General features: G+C 41.3%; 1 protein-coding gene across 10 annotated transcripts in view; it reads left to right on the top strand.

Annotated features, from left to right (window-relative positions):
• Nucleotides 1–19,051, top strand: part of PHLDB2 (pleckstrin homology like domain family B member 2) — a 223,128-nt gene that overhangs the window by 155,890 nt on the left and 48,187 nt on the right. For all 10 annotated transcript variants that reach the window (XM_077771902.1, XM_077771906.1, XM_077771903.1 and 7 more), the window contains 3 exons: nt 381–743; nt 6,003–6,146; nt 7,170–7,307. In XM_077771902.1, coding sequence (XP_077628028.1) covers nt 381–743; nt 6,003–6,146; nt 7,170–7,307 — 645 coding nt within the window. The remainder of the gene's footprint in view (nt 1–380; nt 744–6,002; nt 6,147–7,169; nt 7,308–19,051) is intronic.

The following is a 19,051-nucleotide window of genomic DNA, read 5'->3' as shown; positions in this document are numbered from 1 at the left end:
GATATCTTAAAGGCAGAGAGATACAGAGGGAAGGAGGGTGGAGATTTTTTACAAAGGAGATTGAGGGGCACCTGGGTGGCTTGGTTGTGTGGTCGACTCTTGATTTTGGCACAGGTCATGATCTCACCATTCCTAAGTTCGAGCCTGGAGTTGGGATTCAGGCTGACAGTGGGGAGCCTGCTTGGGATTCTCTCTCTCTCTCTCTCTCTCTCTCTCTCTTCCTCTTGTGCACACACTCTTTCTCGCTCTCTCTCTCAAAAAAGTAAATAAATAAACTTAAAAATGGATTTACCTGTGTGGTCCCAGCCTCTTCAGTCTTTCTCTTTGTGATTGCCTGCCTTCTCAGCCGCTCACCGGCCTTGCCCCCTGCTGTGTTCTAGGAGAGACAGCGCCTGGAGACCATCCTCAGTCTCTGCGCTGAGTACACAAAGCCCGACAGCCGCTTGTCCACCGGCACCACCGTGGCAGATGTGCAGAAGATCAACAAGGAGCTTGAGAAGCTGCAGCTCTCTGACGAGGAGTCTGTGTTTGAAGAAGCCGTGGTGAGCCCCGACACCCGCTACAGGTGCCACCAGAAAGGCCCTCTCCAAGACGCGGACGCGGCGGTCTTCGGGGGCGGCGGTCAGAGCAGCGCCAGCTTCCTTTCCCCCAGGAGCGTCAGGAATGACGACCTGCTCAGGGACCTCACGGCTGCCTTCCTGAAACCTTCCAGCGAGTCCGCTTATCTCAGTATCCTACCGAAGGTAAGGGCTACAGAGCAAGAAGACTGGGATTTAGGGCCCCGGGCTCTGCATCTGCACTGGCCCAGAGACTAGAGGTTTCTCTTGTTTTCCACACTGTTTTCAGGGAAGCTTCCATTTAAGAGGTGATTAGCTAAACGAGGTGCAGCAAATTAGGGTGTTCACTGTAAAATAACAAATTTGCACTGGGAAAAGCATAGCAGTACAGAAAAAAGGAAGATTCTCTTTTCTCTGCCCTCTCCCATGTGTACAAAGTGTGAGAGATAAACATAGAGTGTGTTACCTGCCTTCTTAATAGTTCTCTGCGTATCCAAGACCGCATGCTATAGGCGCAGACATACAGGTACACACACACAACATTCTGCTCTTTTCCTCACTAAATGTCTTGCACATCTTCGCATTTCAGTACACGCAGCTCTGCCTCGTTCTTTTTGACAGCTGACTAGTATTCTCTTGTTTGGAAATACTGTTTATTTTATTACTTTTTTAAGTTTATCTGAGAGAAACAGAGAGCGCGAATGGGGGAAGGGCAGAGAGAGAGGGAGAAAGAGAATCCCAAGCAGGCTCCGTGCTGTGATCTTGGAGCCCAACGCAGGGCTCTAACCCACGAAACTGGGAGATCAGGACCAGAGCCAAAACCAAGAATCGGACACTTAACTGACTGAGCCACCCAAGTGCCCCTAGAAATACTATTTAAATTATTTCTACTTTTTTTATTAATAAATTCTATATGTAGCAAATATATATATATACACACACACACGCACACATATATATATATACCACTGTGCAAATATATCTGCAAGATCACATACTAAAATTGGAATTGATGGGTCAGAGAGTTTGTATATTATTCATTTTAATCAGTTATTCCAAACTATACTCTTACAAGACTGTATATTTCCAGGTGACACTTTCACTAACAGTTTATGAGCGTACCTTGTTCTTCATACACTTGCCAAGGCTGTACATTGTCACAGTTGTTCAATTTGCCTGGTTAGTTGCTGTCTAATTTGCTTGTCTTTAATTATGCATGAGGTTGGGCATCTTTTCATATATTCATTAATTTGTATTTTGACCCATTTTACATGTTCTTCGCCCATTTTTAAAAATTGTCTTGTTTTTACTAAGTAGCAAGAGTTATAAGAAAATCAGTCTTTTATCATGAGTGGTCTTCCCCGTGACTTTACTACTGTTATTTTTTAGATGTAGAAGAGTTTAAGATTCATAGGTAGTCATAATTATTAGTTAGCCTTCTGGCTGTATATCAATTTTAAAATGTGTTTAGAATTTGAGGAATTCTTAAATGGAATCAAAGGAAAATCTTTTAGTTTACTTTTTTCACATAAGTTAGGAATCTTTTTTCTATGAAATTAAAATTCTCCTACGTCTTTTCTAGAAAGGACATAAGAGAGCTGCAATAAGATCTAAATTTTATTGGAATTAAACAAACACATGAAAAGTAGTAATAAGGAGGAAAAACAGAAACCATAATCACAAGGATCTACTCAGTTAAATAGACAGGCTTAGGTTATTAAGAAACTCTGATCATTAGGTTCAATTCTGAGGTTCTTGGCAATTATGGCCAAAGAGTCAAAAACAAAAAAGATTCATCAGTTGAGTTTTTGTTATAAAAGAAGGCCGCAACCGATTGAGAGAAAGACCTCATCATGACCCTAAATTCTGGAGGTAGTTTATCACATGGAGTATAATTCAGGGGGAGTTAGTGTGTTTGCTTTGTCTTTGTTTGGCCACAACAAGACTTTTTCAGTGTTCCTAGTTAGCAGTCCATATCTATCTCCCTTCTGAGTTCCTCCTTCATCTGCATCAGAACTCAGAAGTGTACAATCCTTCTTTCCCCTAATGACCACATTGACCTTCCTCATTCCCAGCGGAGAGCAGTTCTGAATAGGACATCTGTCTCTATTGCCAGAAAGTTGCAACTGTTGGAAACTAGGATTGGGGCGGGGGCGCAAATCAAACGTCCGTCATTCGTGTTCAAGCAAAGTAAATGACCCACCGTTTGAAGACTTGAGCTGTTTTCATCAGCCATTGGGCTTCCTTTGAAGTCCGTGGCTTCCTTTTCATTGAAAAACCTTTTCCATTTCTTCCATCATGGACAGCTGCCAGATTTCTGTTAAAACAGTAAGCTGTGTGTGTCTCTCTCTAAGGACAATCTTTAGGGAGACCGGTTTCCTCTTGAAGAGGGCTGTGACAAGAAAGTGGCTCGTGTGTAAACGGGCGGGTCATGGCAGATGTTTTTAATTGCTCAAATATGCTTTTGTGGAAAGGGAGGCCTCTGAGGCTTACGGCAGCCTCCACTGTAGCAAGACATAGAAGACTGTGCATCCTTCAGAGGCAGGAAATATCAAAGGCACCTCTGGTTACAGGCAGCAGCTTAGACAGACGGCAAGTGAGGGGGATGAATGAGTTCCAAGGAAGGAGGTTTGCGTTTATTACTTTTTGGAGACAGATATATGTTACTTCAAGACAACAGACAGAAGAATGCTTTCTTCAAAGTCCTGACCATTTGTTTTAGACGCTTTTCTTCTTAGTCATCTGATCACCAAATTCCGTACTTAGCAAAGGACAGTGTTTGTTATTAATCCATCTAAGGATGAGTGGAGAAGAGAAGAATGTGGAAAACAGTCTAAGCTGATGGAAGGAAATGAAGATTTTCATGATATTTCGGAAACCTGGGATTTACCATTCGGGAACTTGTTTTACCTAACACTTGAAGATGCAGATGACCTTAGACATATGCTAATTTGAACTGGCTTTTGTGACCCTGTCTTCCTCCCCTGAGTTGAAAGCCAAGGGTAGCCGTCTCTTTCTTCTTCCTTTTTCCTGTCGAGATGGTCTTGACACACGGCACTGTGAACATCTGTATACAGCATCGTGACCTGACTTACACATACTGTGAAATGATTACCACAAGTTCAGCTAACATCCATCACCTCATTTAGTTCGTTGAAAAAAAATTGTTCTTTTCCTTGAGAACTTTTTCATTCTTCTCTTTTTTGTAATCATTCTGTTGACAGTGGACAGCCCTCACTCTTGCAACTTCTTCTCGTTGCAAGTAGTTTCTAAGAAGAGATGGGGGTGGGGGGGAAGCAGATGCAAAGTGTCTTATTCCTAATCTCCCTCTCCTTTCTCTGTGGAGATCAGGTTACCTCAAAGATGGCATCTTTGGAGATGTTCATACATGTGCGAACAATATTCTCATCCCATTCTATCACAAATCTTTCAGAGTTTTAGGACACCTTTTGAAGATTTTGCTTTTTTATAAATAGCAAAAAAGAGCCACCATTTCCTAGAGAGCATTTATTGCTATAAACAGCCTCTCATGTTGTCTGTTATCAAGTATGCCAGTGGTGATAAATTTTTTAGAAACTTTGACTTAGACATTTGTAATTGCCACTATTATCTTTCTTCAGCTTCTGCTTGCTTAGAAAGTTTGTAGTTTTGCCAATTGTTTAGTTTTTGTTTTCTCCTAATGCTTTACTTCCTCCAAGTGAGAGAGTTATTTTTAAATCCTGTTGGTGGTTGAAACCTAATCTGAGATGTTGACCCAACAGGATACTGGCCTTCTTGAGTCTTTCCTGCTAGGATTACACGTCAGTGATTTAGGAATGCCATTCGCTGTCACAGGTGTCCCTCACACCCTAAAACAGGCACCTGAGCATTAGGACAATGAGATTCATTGTCCGTGATGAAAAGGTCAGCAGTTGTTTTTATTAATTGGTAAGATGCTGCATTTAAGATGGCAATTAAAGGGCTAAGTGTCAAAGCATGGAAAGTCTGCATACCTCTGCTAATCAACCCAAGATACTGTGGCATTTCAATTGTTTAATCCCTATAAGGCACAGTGAAGTGGGGTAAAGAACAAAGAATATGAATAAAGAAATGACATGATGGCTATCTTCTTAAAGTTATTTTCAAAATTATTAAATAAATGAATTTAGCACAGCATACCAAATGATCTCTTTGGTTAATATGAATATTCTTTGCACCAATTCGTAAGTAATCTTGAATAATTTGCTTATCTAGGCTGCTCTTTTCAGTGTGCAGTTGTAAAGGTGTTTAGTGATTGATTTACTAATGCAAATAAACTATTTCTTTTTCAAAGAGAGATAAAAATTAAGTAAATAATGTGCCAATCCTCCAGCATACCTTGACCAACAGAGAGACTGATCTCTATCAGGTGATTCTAAGGTGACTAATCTGAAATTCCTGAAAGAAGAGGCTATTTTCAATTCACTCTACTCTCTTTTTAAAACAATAGGCAGTCCCATTTTGGCTAAATGTGTATGAACTAAAATATTCCTTTCTTTCCTGGGCATTTGTCATAACTCTGTACACTTAAGGGGTGTAAGTATGCCCTCTCTTACTTAATTTCTTTCCTGATTTTGACTTTCCTTCCCAAGGAACACAAGTTGTTCTGTGAAGTGATTTTATAAATGATAACCAGTTGTCCTATCCTGTGTCACAAAAGCCCATTGGCCCAGTTAGCGTCTTAAACATTATATACGTGAAGAAGGTAGTGTAGAAGAAAGACAATAAGTGATGTGCGAACACAAGCGAAACATGAATTGACTTCATATTAAGTGTGTAGTTTTTAGTCATCTGGGGAATCACCAAAGTAACAAGGTCTTCTATTGTCATGGTTTTTAATTTTATGGAACATTTCGGTGAAATGGGCCAAATGCATTGTGTCCTTACTGTTCCACTGTGTGTTGGAAAGGAAACAAATCAGCATGAATATTCATCTGCAGATAATCCTAGTAGTGGCACCCAGGAGTAAGGCTAGAGATCGAAGAGACTGTTGTGGGAGATGTGCTCACTTGGAGATGGGAGAGAATATGGGACTTGGCGTGAAGGCAGCAGCCTGTTCAAGAGATCCCTGAGGAAGATGTCAAAAGTCTTGTCTAGCTCTAGTTCTTTGCCGTGCCAAACTTTCTCTAGAACCTTAGAGAAGTCAGTATAATTCCTATGGACTACAACCTCCTCAGCTGTAAAATCTCTTAGCTATTTCAGCTTTAAAAGGATAAGAACTGGTAAATTTAAGTGGATCTGTCTGAGGTAACTTAAGAACCTTACTGTGTGAGAAAATGCACAATTCCAATGGAACAATCACAAGGATGCTTTTAGAATCCCAAGAGGCACAGAGACTGTGAAACACTAGACTTATTACTGGTTGATGAATTGGGAAATTCTGGAGTGGAAGTATGAATAGGCTTTTTCTGTGTTGATTAATTGCAGACCCCAGAGGGTATAAACGAAGAACAAAGGATTCAGGAGTTGGCAGCAATGGAAGAGACCCGGATAGCAATTCTCAATAACCTCGAGGAGCTTGAACAAAAAATCAAAGATATAAATGACCAGATGGATGAATCTTCCAGAGAGGTATAAACCAGGAGTTGACTTTTTACCCCTGTCTTTTTCCCTCTCTTTCCTTCAGCTTAAAAATATTACCGCCTATTAGGGCATAGACTTTGGAAGCAGAATACACAGAAATCAACATGAGTTAACATTCTTTTTTCAGGGAGTCATCTATAGGGTACAAATACCTTTTTTTAACTATTTCTTTTTCCTTGTCTTTTTTTAAAGTCAGACAAGATAAACATCTGAAGCCATTTTTAATGTACTTTGGGTATAACGAATTTTGTCTTAACTAGTGTATGCTTTCTGACTTGCTACATACAGATCTCAGCTGAGGTCCCATATACTTAGGTCTCCAAGTTTAGATCCAACAAACATTTTCTGAGTATGCTTACTATGAGTTGGACATCATGTTGGTACTACAGGGGGATTTGTATATGACTCAGACACTGACCTCACTTCTAGGGTTTGCAGACCAGAGAGGAAACAGACACATGGTCCATTACTGTATCTCCATGGAGCGAGAAGGAACAAGTGATTCTGCCTAGTATGTTTATACTCACAGATGATGCAGATAGCTATAAGTAGAAGGGGACTGCTCACCCGTCATCTTATACACAGCCCTTGAATGTCCCTCCTGCTGGCATTGCTAAGAATGCATTGCTTGCATGCTGGCTGGGTGTAATTTTCACCTCCCAGGCTCTGTGGACAAAGAAAGACACGGCTGGTCCCAAGATGGTTCGTGCTTGAGCCTGAATCTGAGCAAGTCGGCAAAATATTATTGAGAAGTAAGCAGAAGAAGGGTTATAGTAGAAAAATTAAATGGTGGGTAGATTTCTTAGTAAATATAGTGTGGGCTCACCAGCTTCCTTATATAGGAATTCTGAATCTCACCTGGCCTCTCAGAACCGTTCTCCAAGGCCCCCAAGTCTGGCTGATACCATAGTACTTTTTGAAATTTGTAGCCGTTTAAAAATGCATGTCGAAAGTGGGCGGTTGAGAATCTCTGAAAGTACAATACCTCTGAGCTTTGTTTTGTGTCCGCAGTTGGATATGGAATGTGCCCTTTTGGATGGAGAACAGAAATCTGAGACAACTGAACTTATGAAAGAGAAGGAGATTTTGGATCATCTAAACCGGAAAATAGCGGAACTGGAAAAGAACATTGTTGGTGAAAAGACCAAGGTAAAAGAAAAGTGTATTTAAATGCAAGCTTTATGAGCAATATGGTGGTTCCATTTGGCTGAATTTTAATGTCGTCTGAATTCCTGTGGTTTGGGATTTGTGTGTCATACTCCTGAAGACAGTGGTACTAGAGGATAGTCTTCAGATAAGGTCAGGTGATCACAAAGAACCGTCAGGGACCGAGCAGCAGATGCTAAGGGAGTAGAACCCGTAAAACTTTGGACTATCAATTCATGGCAGCCTCTCCTACTTGAGATGAGTGAATTAATTGCTTTTTTCCAACAGCCTTGCTGCTTTTCTGATTGTGCTGTGTTTTTTAAAAAACGGTTTCAGTATATTCAACTTCTGAGCCACTGGTATCCTCTAAGGGATGACTGAAGCATATTCGAATAGGGCTGTCTTTTTTCTTTCCATTTTTCTGTTTGTTAAGCATTTGAATGGGAACCCTTCACCTCACCTGTCTGCCTTGCCGTTGTCTTCGATGCACTGCTCTCTGAAAAATGCATTGGCATTTTCAGGGGTTCCTCACGCCCTGCCAAGGGGAAAATGCCCGTGAAACACTTGACTCTTACCTTGGAAATGGTCTCACTCATACATTTCAGGCCACCACCTGAACGTTCGCAGATATCTGCCAGGGAGCGTGTGAAAAATTACTTGGCAGGTTTCAGAATTCAGGCTAGCTGTTGGGTTTTTTGTTTGCCTGTTTATTTGTTTATTTTTTTCTGGGAAATAGTTTACTTACTCTTCCACCACATTCTGAGTTAGTTACCGCTCAACTAAGCCCAAGATTAAAAAATGAAATTCCAGCTTAGGAAAGAGAAAGCAAACGAACTAGAACACATTTTCCCTTTACTCCTTGCTCACCATCTTCTCTACTAAGCTGAGAAAATGACCAAAAAATTCCATTTGAGTAAGTTCTAGTGGGCAGTGTGTGGAAAGATTTCTGCTGAATGCGGCTTCCTTTTTAGGCTCTTCTTTGTTTGAGACCTATAAATAAGGGCATTTGATCTTGGTGCCAGAGAATGAGCTCAAAGTGATATTGTCAGAAATTGATGTCAGGCTAAAAGCTGCACATCAATTTCTTGGTTGCCTGCTTGTCAAGATTAACGACGCAGCTTTTTCACATTAAGTTTTATGTACGTTTCTTCTCACTCCAGACTTTGAAACGGAAAAGAATCCGTTTGGGTAGTTGGTACCTGTTTCTTTAAAAGCTCAAAACCAAGTCACGGGATTGATTGTCTAGATCTACACTTAAGGAGGATGATGCTTATCAAAGATTCTGCACTGATACGGCAAGAAACAGTGGGAGGCAGTAGGTGTGTTTGTTTGGGGTGCTTATTAGCATTTGGCTATTTATGTCATACTGGAAAACTCGTGGGATTGGGTATCATGTTGTCTCTGAGCCTCTCTGCCTTCCCCATCCATGTAGTTATTTATCTGTGTGTAGCCCACACATGGCATGGCCCGCAAATTCTATTTGTCTCCATCATTAGAATGAGACAGAAAAGTGAAGCAAGTCGTGTTAATGCTTAATCCCACTTCCCAGGGAAAGTTGTGTCATATTCTGTGGCCCTAAGGGCACGGCAGAACTCCAGGAACATGGGCAGAGACAAGAAAAGAGGCCACCTCCATCCTTCTTATTACTGTGTTGGTAAGCCTGACAGAGGCTCTCCATAGGACAGGGCACAATAGGGGCTTCAAGTGAGGGACTGGCTCATGCAGCTGTTGGGGGATTCATTTGTCTTAGAAAGTCGGATTATTGTCTGTCATCACATGGTGTGAAAAATGGCAGAAGCTGGCTTTGGGATTCCAGAGAAGGATGAGGGAAGTGGAAACAGACCGGGCGAGATGATGTTATACATATTTTTGACAACCGAAGTCAAATAGAGACTCAGCACCGCTTGGCGGCATTACTATGTTTTTCAAATAAACTTAAACCATTTTATGACATGGCTCTTTCATTCTTTTACTCGATTCAAACCTCTGGTCCATTTCCCTCCTGCTGAGATGACCTCACCACCTACCTCCCTGAGAAACCAAATGTATCCCATCCCTTCACAACTAAGGCGGGGTCCCTCTTCCCCTCAAAGATAAGTGCCTTACAGGTCAGTTCTTCTTACCCCATCCCCTAGCCTTCCCCTCTTTCCTGGAACTTTTACTGTCGGCAGGCCAGCCTTATTTTTAAATTTTATTACTGTTCAAAAAGAAACGAGCTTCCAGCTATTGCCTTATCTGGTTTCTCTTCATCACAGCCATACTTTTCCAACAGGTTGCTTACTCCATTGTGAGCACTCTTCTCACTTCCTGATTTACCATTCCCCACAACTGCAGTTGGCCAAGGCCTCCACTACTCTGTCAGATCTGTGCCTGTTAAGACTCCTAAAAACCTAGGTGCTGCCCACCTCGCTGCATGTTTTTTAATCCTCTTGTGATCAGACTTCAAGAGGGGGGACAAACCTTTGTCTTTGCCCCGGCCCCTCCCCCACCCTGCCCCTTGGCCTCTGGGTGCCCTGTCTTTTGGTTTTCCTTCCCTTTCTCTCATCATTGTCTCTGACTTTTCCAAATGAGTCCCCTTTGCTTGTTCCTCTGCCTCTAAACAACCAGTTGTTAAGAGTGTTTGTCTCAAAGCTGAACCCTCTTTTCTTGTAGCCTCACGTTCTTTTATAGCCATGGCCTCCCATCACCTGTATATGCTGGTGACTGTCAAGTGTATGTCTTTGGTCTAAACCCTTTTCTGAACTTCTGACTCATATCCGGTAGCCTACCTGACATCTACACTCAGAAATTTCATGGCTATTGCCAACTAAACACTCATAATGAACTGTTGATCCTTCCCCTTATCTTCCACTCCCCACCCCCACCGCCCCCAGTCCTGTTCTTCCTTCAGTTTTCCCAGCCCAGGAGATGGCATATCAAGCCACCTCTATGTCCAAATAGAAACCTGGAGGTAGATCTTGACAGTTCTTTCTCCATCACCCTCACATGATAGTGATTCCAGAAAGACTTCTCAAATACTTCAACTTTTCTGCATCTCCTCTAACAACACGCTCTTCTAAACCAGCAGAATATCTTCTTTGCTTTGCATTTGCTTTCCTTTAGTTCCTTCTCCTCACAGCAGTGAGAGTGATCTTTTAAAATATAGAAATTGGCTCATGGGGCACCTGGGTGGCCCAGTCAGCTAAGCATCTGACTCTTGATTTTGGCTCAGATCATGAGCCATGGTGAGAGTAGAGCCTGCTTGGGATGCTCTCTCCCCCTCTCTGCCCCTCCCTCATTCACTCTAGATAGATAGATAGATAGATAGATAGATACATAGATACATAGATACATAGATACATAGATATTAGATCATATCACTCTGATTTGTGTCCCAGCTTATTTATATAAATCGTAATTCCTGATGTGTCATGTGCCTTTCCATCATTTTCCCCTCCTTCCTATGATGTGCGTGGTGGCCTTCTTTCTATTTCTTTAGACAGTCATTCTCCCCCACTTCCTGCCAGATCTGTTTCCCGTGCCTGGAATTCCCTTCCCCGTATTCCATATCTTGTCCACATAGAAAGTTCTATCTTTCAGGGCTTAGGCTCATTGTTAGCTTTTCAGAAAAGCCCTTCCAGGCTTTTCCAGTTCAGATTATGTGCTCCCTGTTGTGTTTCCAGTCCTTTTACCAAGTCACATTTCATAATTCACATTTGCCTGGGGCTTGCTAGGTATTGATTTTGCTCTCTAGCCTGTGAAATAGAGCAAGGCTCTGCTGGCCACTGTTGACCCAGCTTACAGTAGATGGTCGAATACCAACCAGGATGCTTTGGGAATACGTCCCTGCGACTTCTGCTAACAGTGGAGTCCAGGCTGGGCCTTAACAGAAACACTGAGCCAAACACCTGCTCCAGAGCTACGTGCTGCCAAGTTCAGGCCATCTGGGATGGTCTGCTTATGTGCACATGCCAGTGGACTTCTGGTCACCCTGCCAGTTGAGCCCGTGTGTAAGACAGAAGGAGGAAGTGGCCTTTGCCCTTTTGGATCTCGTTTCCTTTTCTATACACCTGTTGCTGCTGTCAGGCCTAAACTGTGGAATGAGAAAACCAAAACCTGAAAAGATATCCCCGCCGGGCAAGCTCCGCTTCAGATGTCGATAGCACATCCTGTGAGCCTGGGCCTAGTGTTTTGGAGACGAGGCGTGGGGCCCATAGGAAGAAGGCTTAATAACACCTCAGATTTCAAATACTGGTGTGAAATTATCAACATCGTTTCCTTGGCGCTCAAGGCCAATCTCTACTATTGTTTCTTAGCTGCTTTGGGAACTGTGATTCAGTTTTGCCCATTCGGTATAAATGAATGTATAGGGATCAGTCACTTTGTGAAAGTTCGTGTTATGCCACTTCACGTTTATGAAAGGCCTCCATTGGTACCTGTTTTCACCAACCCAAAGAAATCCAAAGAGGGTTTCCACTTTTATGAAAAAAGGCAGGAAGCGAAAACAGCGTTCAGGTATGTATAGCATTCAGCTATACATATGACAGCTACTCTGCCCTGCCAGGAGCTGCAGCCAGAGTGGCGCCCCCAGGCGCCCTCCCCAGGAACTACAGCAGCCCCTTAGCATCAAGCAGCCGCCGCTCAATGAGCTTCTGTGCTTTATCTCCATTTATATGGTGCCTCAGTTAAATGAGCAAGAAGTGTCCTAAGGTATCAGAAAAGCCTGAAAGAGGTTATTTTGGGAGGTCTGGGAATGCTTAAAACTTTTTCCCTATAAAGTAGCAGTAATTGCTTCTTTGCTTTACACCCTTTCAGCTTTATGAAAGGTTTCATAGGAGCGTTTCACTTTTGGGTATAGGGGGAAACCTGTACATTATAGATGACTACTATGTATTATATGTTACCACATAAAATATGAACTGTAGACATAATTATATATACAATATAAAATATAGACCATGGGTTCAATTGTATATTTATTGAACATTTTTGCAACTGCTCCCTGAGTTGGCTTTGCTCTGCCCTTATGGGTTCCACTGTCAAGAGCATCAAGATGTCCATTTCCATGTGACTTATGTCACCTGCTACATCACACATAGAGTCTCTAGGAACAGTAGCTACATCACACATAGAGTCTCTAGGAACACGGATAAACCCTGAACAAATACAAGTATCTGACTAGAACATAAGTCCAGAGAGGATATTTATTTGAAGAAGCAGTAAGCAAAGAGGCCACAGTGTTTCTCTGGGGTGAGTGAAAGGAGAGAAGACTGTTAACCTCTGCCCTAGTGAAGTGATTCAGTTTAAAAAATTTTTTTTGATGTTTGTATATTTTACAGAGAGAGACAGAGTGCGAACAGGGGAGGGGCAGAGAGAGAGGGAGACACAGAATCCAAAGCAGGCTCCAGGCTCTGAGCTGTCGGCACAAAGCCCAATGTAGGGCTCAAACCCACAAACCATGAGATCATGACCTGAGCTGAAGTCGGGAGCTCAACCAACTGAGCCACGCAGGTGCCCCTAATGAGCTTGTGGCAGAGCAGAGAAGCTAGCAGAACCATGAAGCTCAGTTCTGGCAAAGGCCTGGCTGTTGACTGGCTTTCCTTCTTCCAATTTCCCTGCCCCTCCCCTCCGAGGCAAAGCCCAAAGCAGGGATTGCTGAGCAGGTGCGGACATACTCATTTCTTTATGTAGGCTTCCTTCTGGCATTGCCTATTTCTGACTACATTAAGAATCCAAACTAAAAATAGTTTTCCAATTTCCTCTACTTTATTAGAGAGGAATTGCAATTTCCTCTAAGATTGTTATCTGTGTCTCCTTTGGCATACAAAACTCCGTAGTTGTACTGAGATTCAATGAAATGGTCAAGGAGGGGCTCTGCATCCGTAGTCTTGTTGAAGAGTCCTTCCGTTACCCAGATGCTCATCATAAAGTTCAACCATTCTTTGCTTTAGGATCTGTCCCCAAACAGATAGATTATGGTATTTCCTTGCTATCCTGGCCTGTACATTTTGATAACTAAACAGGCTTAAAGGTGTGAGTTGAAGCTTAAATCACTCTATGCCATATACCATGTTCCACAGTGAAATCTTAAGTTATTTGATGAATTTTTCTACAATAAGCGTATATCGTTGTGTCTTAAATGGTTAAATTTCATTCCCATTATTATCTTGCCAAAGTACCTGTTACTTCCTCTTCATCCTTCCTTCAGAGCCAAGGGAAGACAGAGAGCCTGGCCCCGAATTCCTCAGCAAAGTGTTAATGCTTCTTGAGTACAGAGTGTTTGCCAAGTCACAGTCATGTTCAGAAGGGACCCAGCCCTTCCCGTGCCTCTTTCTTACATTTCAAAGTTAGCTCCTTGGCTAGAGGAAGTGGAAGTATATCGTGGGATTTGGGGATTATATCAACAGGATTCCAGATTAGGGTTATTTTTTCTGGCGGTTGTTTGATTATATAAATCCCTAGTGTTCTAATTTTCCAGGTTTTTTTGACACTAAACATCCATCAATTGTGTAATTACAATGTCAAACCCTGAAGGAAAAATATCTTAAGAAAGAAGTATAAGGATGTGCCTCTTTAGAAGCAGGCAGACAATGAGTTCTCAGCTCCCACCGTTTGTCGACACAGGTCCATAATCTTTTCTCTGCAGTTCTAGAACCTGAAAAGTTTTGTGGAGGAGATAAAGTCATTTTGTAAGATCAGCACCAAAACATAGTTGGTTGCAAAACCTGACTTTGATGGATATTCACTCTTGAGTGAGTATTTGTAAGTAGCTGCAGAAAGAGAACCATGTCTGATTGCAGGTACTGACCCCAGATCTTACTGGCAATTCCTTTTAATATATGCTATCTGAACTGTGTTATCTCCATAAAATTCAGAATATTTTGAAATCTGGAACACATCTGGCCTTAAGAGTTTCAGATAAGTGATTTTATACCTGAAACAATTGGCCTTAAGAATTTCAGATAAGTGATTTTATACCTGAAACAATTGCCTGATCTGTGAGCTTATGAGGCTGACTTCACCAAGCCACAGTGCTTAAGAACTAGAAGGAAAGGTATTCTCAGGCTACATGGAAAGTACTTTGAATTGACTTCCCTTAGAAATGATGGCTCGTGTACTATGGATTTTAGCACATCACTGCATCAACTCCAATCCTGACCCAGTGTTTTATGAAATACGTTCAAGTGCTTAGTGTGTGCTGGGTTCTGGGCTAAACAGTTTGGAAATTACAAAGGTGGACCTTAAGTCTTAAGAAAATCTTTATTAAGCTAACAGGGTTGCCAGTTTTAACAACAAGAATATATATGTATATTCTATATACATGTCATCCTATATAAATTCATATAAATATTAATATAAACACAAATGTAAGGATATAGGAAATTCAAAGCAAAAGTTTGAACTTCAGATAAATAGAGAATAATTTTTTCGGTGTAATTATGCCCTAGGCAGTATTTGAGACATACTTACATTAAAAGATCATTTGTTTTTCATCTGAAATTCAGACTTAACTGAGCGTCCTCTATTTTATCTGGCAGCCCCACAAGCTAATAAAGTAAGCATCTTTTTAGAGTAATCTTGAGCCATCTGCTTCCCAAGTATTACTTACATGTGGTAAAATTATTTTTTCTTTGGTATCCAAGAATTTTCTGTGTAGTGTTGAAATTCAAATAGAGTTAGCAAGTTCAATTTCAGTTCCCTCCTTCAAGAAGACAACTTAAAAGAGAGAAAATTTGTGTTACTATCTACTAACCACATATCCAGCAAAATAAGTGGTCCTATGATGGCCTTTGGATCATTCATAATGATAATTGATAATTCATTGATAATTATTGGTAATTCATGTGTACAAGTTGCAATGATTTAGGGTGAACCCATACACACTCCTGATTGTTTGTATGACTAGAAGAGGGCCACTTTGCATCTGAACTTGAAATGTATCATCCCGCTCTGGATGCACAGTGGATATTGGAATCTCACAGTTCTTTTGGTTTACGTGAGACGTTTAATCTGAATGTTAAAAATTGCACAATTGCAGTGTTACTTATAAGAGGGGCCTTTTACACTATGAAATAAAGGTGCTAAGGCCAAATGTTTTAAGAATGGTCTTTGGTGCCTAGTGTATTAATGTCCTGTGTCCTCATTAGAAAAATCAAATTGTTGGGGCACCTGGGTGGCTCGGTCAGTTAAGCATCTGACTTTGCCTCGGATCATGATCTCGTGGTTCCTGGGTTCAAGCCCCACATTGGGCCCTCTGCTGTCGGAGCAGAGACTGCTTCGGAGCCTCTGTCCTCCTCTCTTCCCCCCCTTCAAAAATAAATAAACATTGGGGTGCCTGGGTGGCTCAGTTGGTTACGCATCTGACTTTGGCTCAGGTCATGATCTCATGGTTCATGGGTTTGAGCCCCACATTGGGCTCTGTGCTGACAGCTAGCTCAGAGCCTGGAGCCTGCTTCAGATTCTGTATCTCTCTCTGTCTCTGACCTTCCCCTGTTCACGCTGTCTCTCTCTCTCAGAAATAAATAAAACATTTAAATAAACAAACAAACATAAAAAAAAAAGAAAAAGCAGATTGATAATTGCCTGTGTCTCTCACATCATCTTGTTTGGCTCATTCAGGGGTTTCCAGACCGGCTATGTATCAGAAAACATGGAGGGATTTTTAAAATGCTCCTTCCCAGGTCACCTGGGTGGTTGGTTAAGCATCTGGCTCTTTGACTTTGGCTTAGGTTATGATCTCATGGTTCATGACTTCGAGCCCTGCCTCAGACTCTGCACTGACAGTGCAGAACCTGCTTGGGATTCTCTTTCCCTATGCCCCTGCCACACTTGCACACATTGCGAGACACAACACTTTCTCTCTCTCTCTCTCTCTCTCTCTCTCTGACAATAAATAAAATAAACTTTTTAAAAAAATGCCTATTCCCTAACCTTCTGCTCTTGGATGTCTGGCTGAGTAGAGACGTGGAGAATAGTATATTTAAAAGCTTACTCAGAGGGGCGCCAGGGTGGCTCAGTCAATTAAGCATCTGACTTCGACTCAGGTCATGATCTCAGCGCTCATGAGTTCGAACCTCACGTCAGGCTCTGTGCTGACAGCTCAGAGCCTGGAGCCTGCTTCAAATTCTGTGTCTCCCTCTCTCTCTGCCCCTCTCCCGATTCTCTCTCTCTCAAAGATAAATAAACATTAACAAAAAAATAAAATAGAAGCTTACTCGGGTTTTTCTAATGTGCAGTCAGGGCCAAGAAACACAAAGCCAACTGGACTTTACTTTGTGAAGACAGTGATAAAACTCCCTCTTTTCTCTACTTAAGCCCCCTTAAACACTTACTGAGTGAGTGAATAAACAACTCACCATGGAAGCAAATCAAAGTCCGATTTTATATACCGATTTCTGCTTTAATTTGCTGTGAATAATTTACCTTTGGTCGAATATAAACTTTAGGAATATCAGCCTTAAATATAGAAAACAGAAAAGGCAGAATCTGGCAGTGAGTTTGTGACCCAGTTGGATTTTGCCAGTACGTGAAGACAGGTCAACTTGAGTGGTGCTAACAGAAGTCACATTCTGGTTTTGGTTGTATCGATGCCCGTTCATACATCTGGTTTCCCTGGAGTGTTCCAGTTGCTTGTCATCTTATTTTTTCAACAAAGTTAAATCTGTTAAATTTACTTAAAATTTGTTAAAGGTACTCATTAAAATTTAATGAATTTATTAAACATTTAAATTTTATTTCATTTAAAATTTATTCAAGTTCCCTTAAATACATTTATTTTCTGAAAACAAATTCGTGAATCCCCCCAAAAAACGTTATGCTTTCTGCCAATTTGGTGTTTGCTGTACCTATAGTAAGTAGAATAGGCGAGTTCACCAGTTTAAATCTGGAGGAAGGAAATAACACCAGTTTTCATACTTGACATGTCAAAAGCAAGAATCTGCAAACCCTGGAATGCCGTCTAGTTTATCCATATATTCATCTTCGCTGTAGAACTAATCGGTTCTAACTAATCGGTTGCCTAGAGCTAATTTTCCCTTGGAAACCTCCTGGACAATAAATAGAAGGTAGGAATATTAATTTCTTACTGGCTTCAAGTTGGCCAACTTCTGGCTGGCAAGGGAGTGACATCACCTCTGTGGTCCACTGTGATTTATGGTCGGGCCCCAACTGACGCTGGACCTTTCATCCTTCCTTTGGCCTAGCTTTGACCCCACTAAGCTTTTTCTCTGAGACCCAAGTAGTGGTCACAGCGTTATTGGTAATCCAGAGAAGCTGCGGAAGCTTCTGATGGTGGCTGTGTGCATAATTCTTCTAACTGCCCCCTTGTACGGAATTACAAAACGTCTTCAGCACCTCAGAGGGAAAGCACTATGCACACAGAAGGTACTTTTATTTTGTTATCTGTGCTTATTAGTAGTAATACAAAATTGAAAAAAATAATTTTAAAAATTGAGAGTATTAAAAGAATACTTTGGGGCCGCCTGGGTGGCTCAGTCACTTAAGTGTCTGACTTTGGCTGAGGTTATGATCTCATGGTTTATGAGTTTGAGCCCCACATCGGGCTCTGTGCGGACAGCTCAGAGCCTGCTTCGGATTCTGTGTCTTCCCCTCCCCTGCTCACACTCTGTCTCTCTCTCTCAAAAATAAATAAACATAAAAAAATTTTTTGAAAGAATACTTTGGTTATTTCTTTGCATTTAAGACCTGTGTTTCAGGCGAGTGCCTTCCTATGTAATCAAATATTGTATCAATGTTTTTTAGCAAATTTAAATTTTCACTTTTGCACTTACTGTATTTAATTGGGTTGGAAAGTTTTCTTTTCTTTTCTTTTCTTTTTTTTTAGCTTTCTTCTTGGAACTAGAATTGCTGCAAAATCCAACGATATGGTATCTAGAAATAGAACTCTTTTTGGATAAAATTCTTTTGCTGTGTAAATAGGGCAATCTTTGATCCATACATAGAAGAAAGAACACATTTTCTTATCCAAAAGACAAGAGGTGTTCTGTATTGCTGGTTGTATTAAAGGGGAAGAAGTGATTCATTCTGAAACTAAGGAAAGAATCAAAGTGGTCCTAGTATTTTGAGCTTTACATGATAATCCTTCGTTCTGTGAATCATGCGATCCTCTCTCCAGCTCCTGCACCATCAGTGTGTATGGTGGACACAGTTACCATTAAAGACTGAGGAAAGTTTCTGGATAGTGCCTGGAAGTTGAAGTGGCAGAAGCATTTTTAGATTGATATATGAAGTAAGATTCTCAATTTAATGACTTATAGATTTAACCATTTGAGAGAATAAAGAACATACTTCTAAATCCAAATATACATTTTTCAAGTTTATGTTTTACTTTTTTTTTAATTTTGAGAGAAAGATGGAGAGCAAGTAAGGGGAGGGCAGAGAGAGGGAGACAGAATCCCAAGTGGGCTCCACACTGTCTGCCCAGAGCCCATTGAGGGATCAAACTCATACACCGTGTCCTGAACCGAAGTCAAGAGTCGGACGCTTAATTGACTGAGCCACCCAGGTGCCCCTAAATTTACATTTCTAAAATGCCCTTGACATTTTAAAGCTTTATGCCAAAAAGGGAGACCTAAGTGAACTGATACAGGTATTTATTTCATACAGTTTTAGATTTAAACCTCTTTTGTAAAGAATTTAAATATATGTTTACCCAGGAAATCATGGCCATTTGGATGAAGAAATTATAGTAAGTATAATTTTATAGGACTCTTTCAGGAGTTTCGGCTTTTAAGAAAATCCTTCTCTGA

Source organism: Crocuta crocuta, unplaced genomic scaffold (genome assembly GCF_008692635.1).
Source record: "Crocuta crocuta isolate KB4526 unplaced genomic scaffold, BGI_CrCroc_1.0 scaffold56, whole genome shotgun sequence".
Taxonomy (NCBI): Eukaryota; Metazoa; Chordata; class Mammalia; order Carnivora; family Hyaenidae; genus Crocuta; species Crocuta crocuta.
Note: the sequence above shows the minus strand (reverse complement) of the source record. Positions and strands in the feature narration are given on the sequence as shown.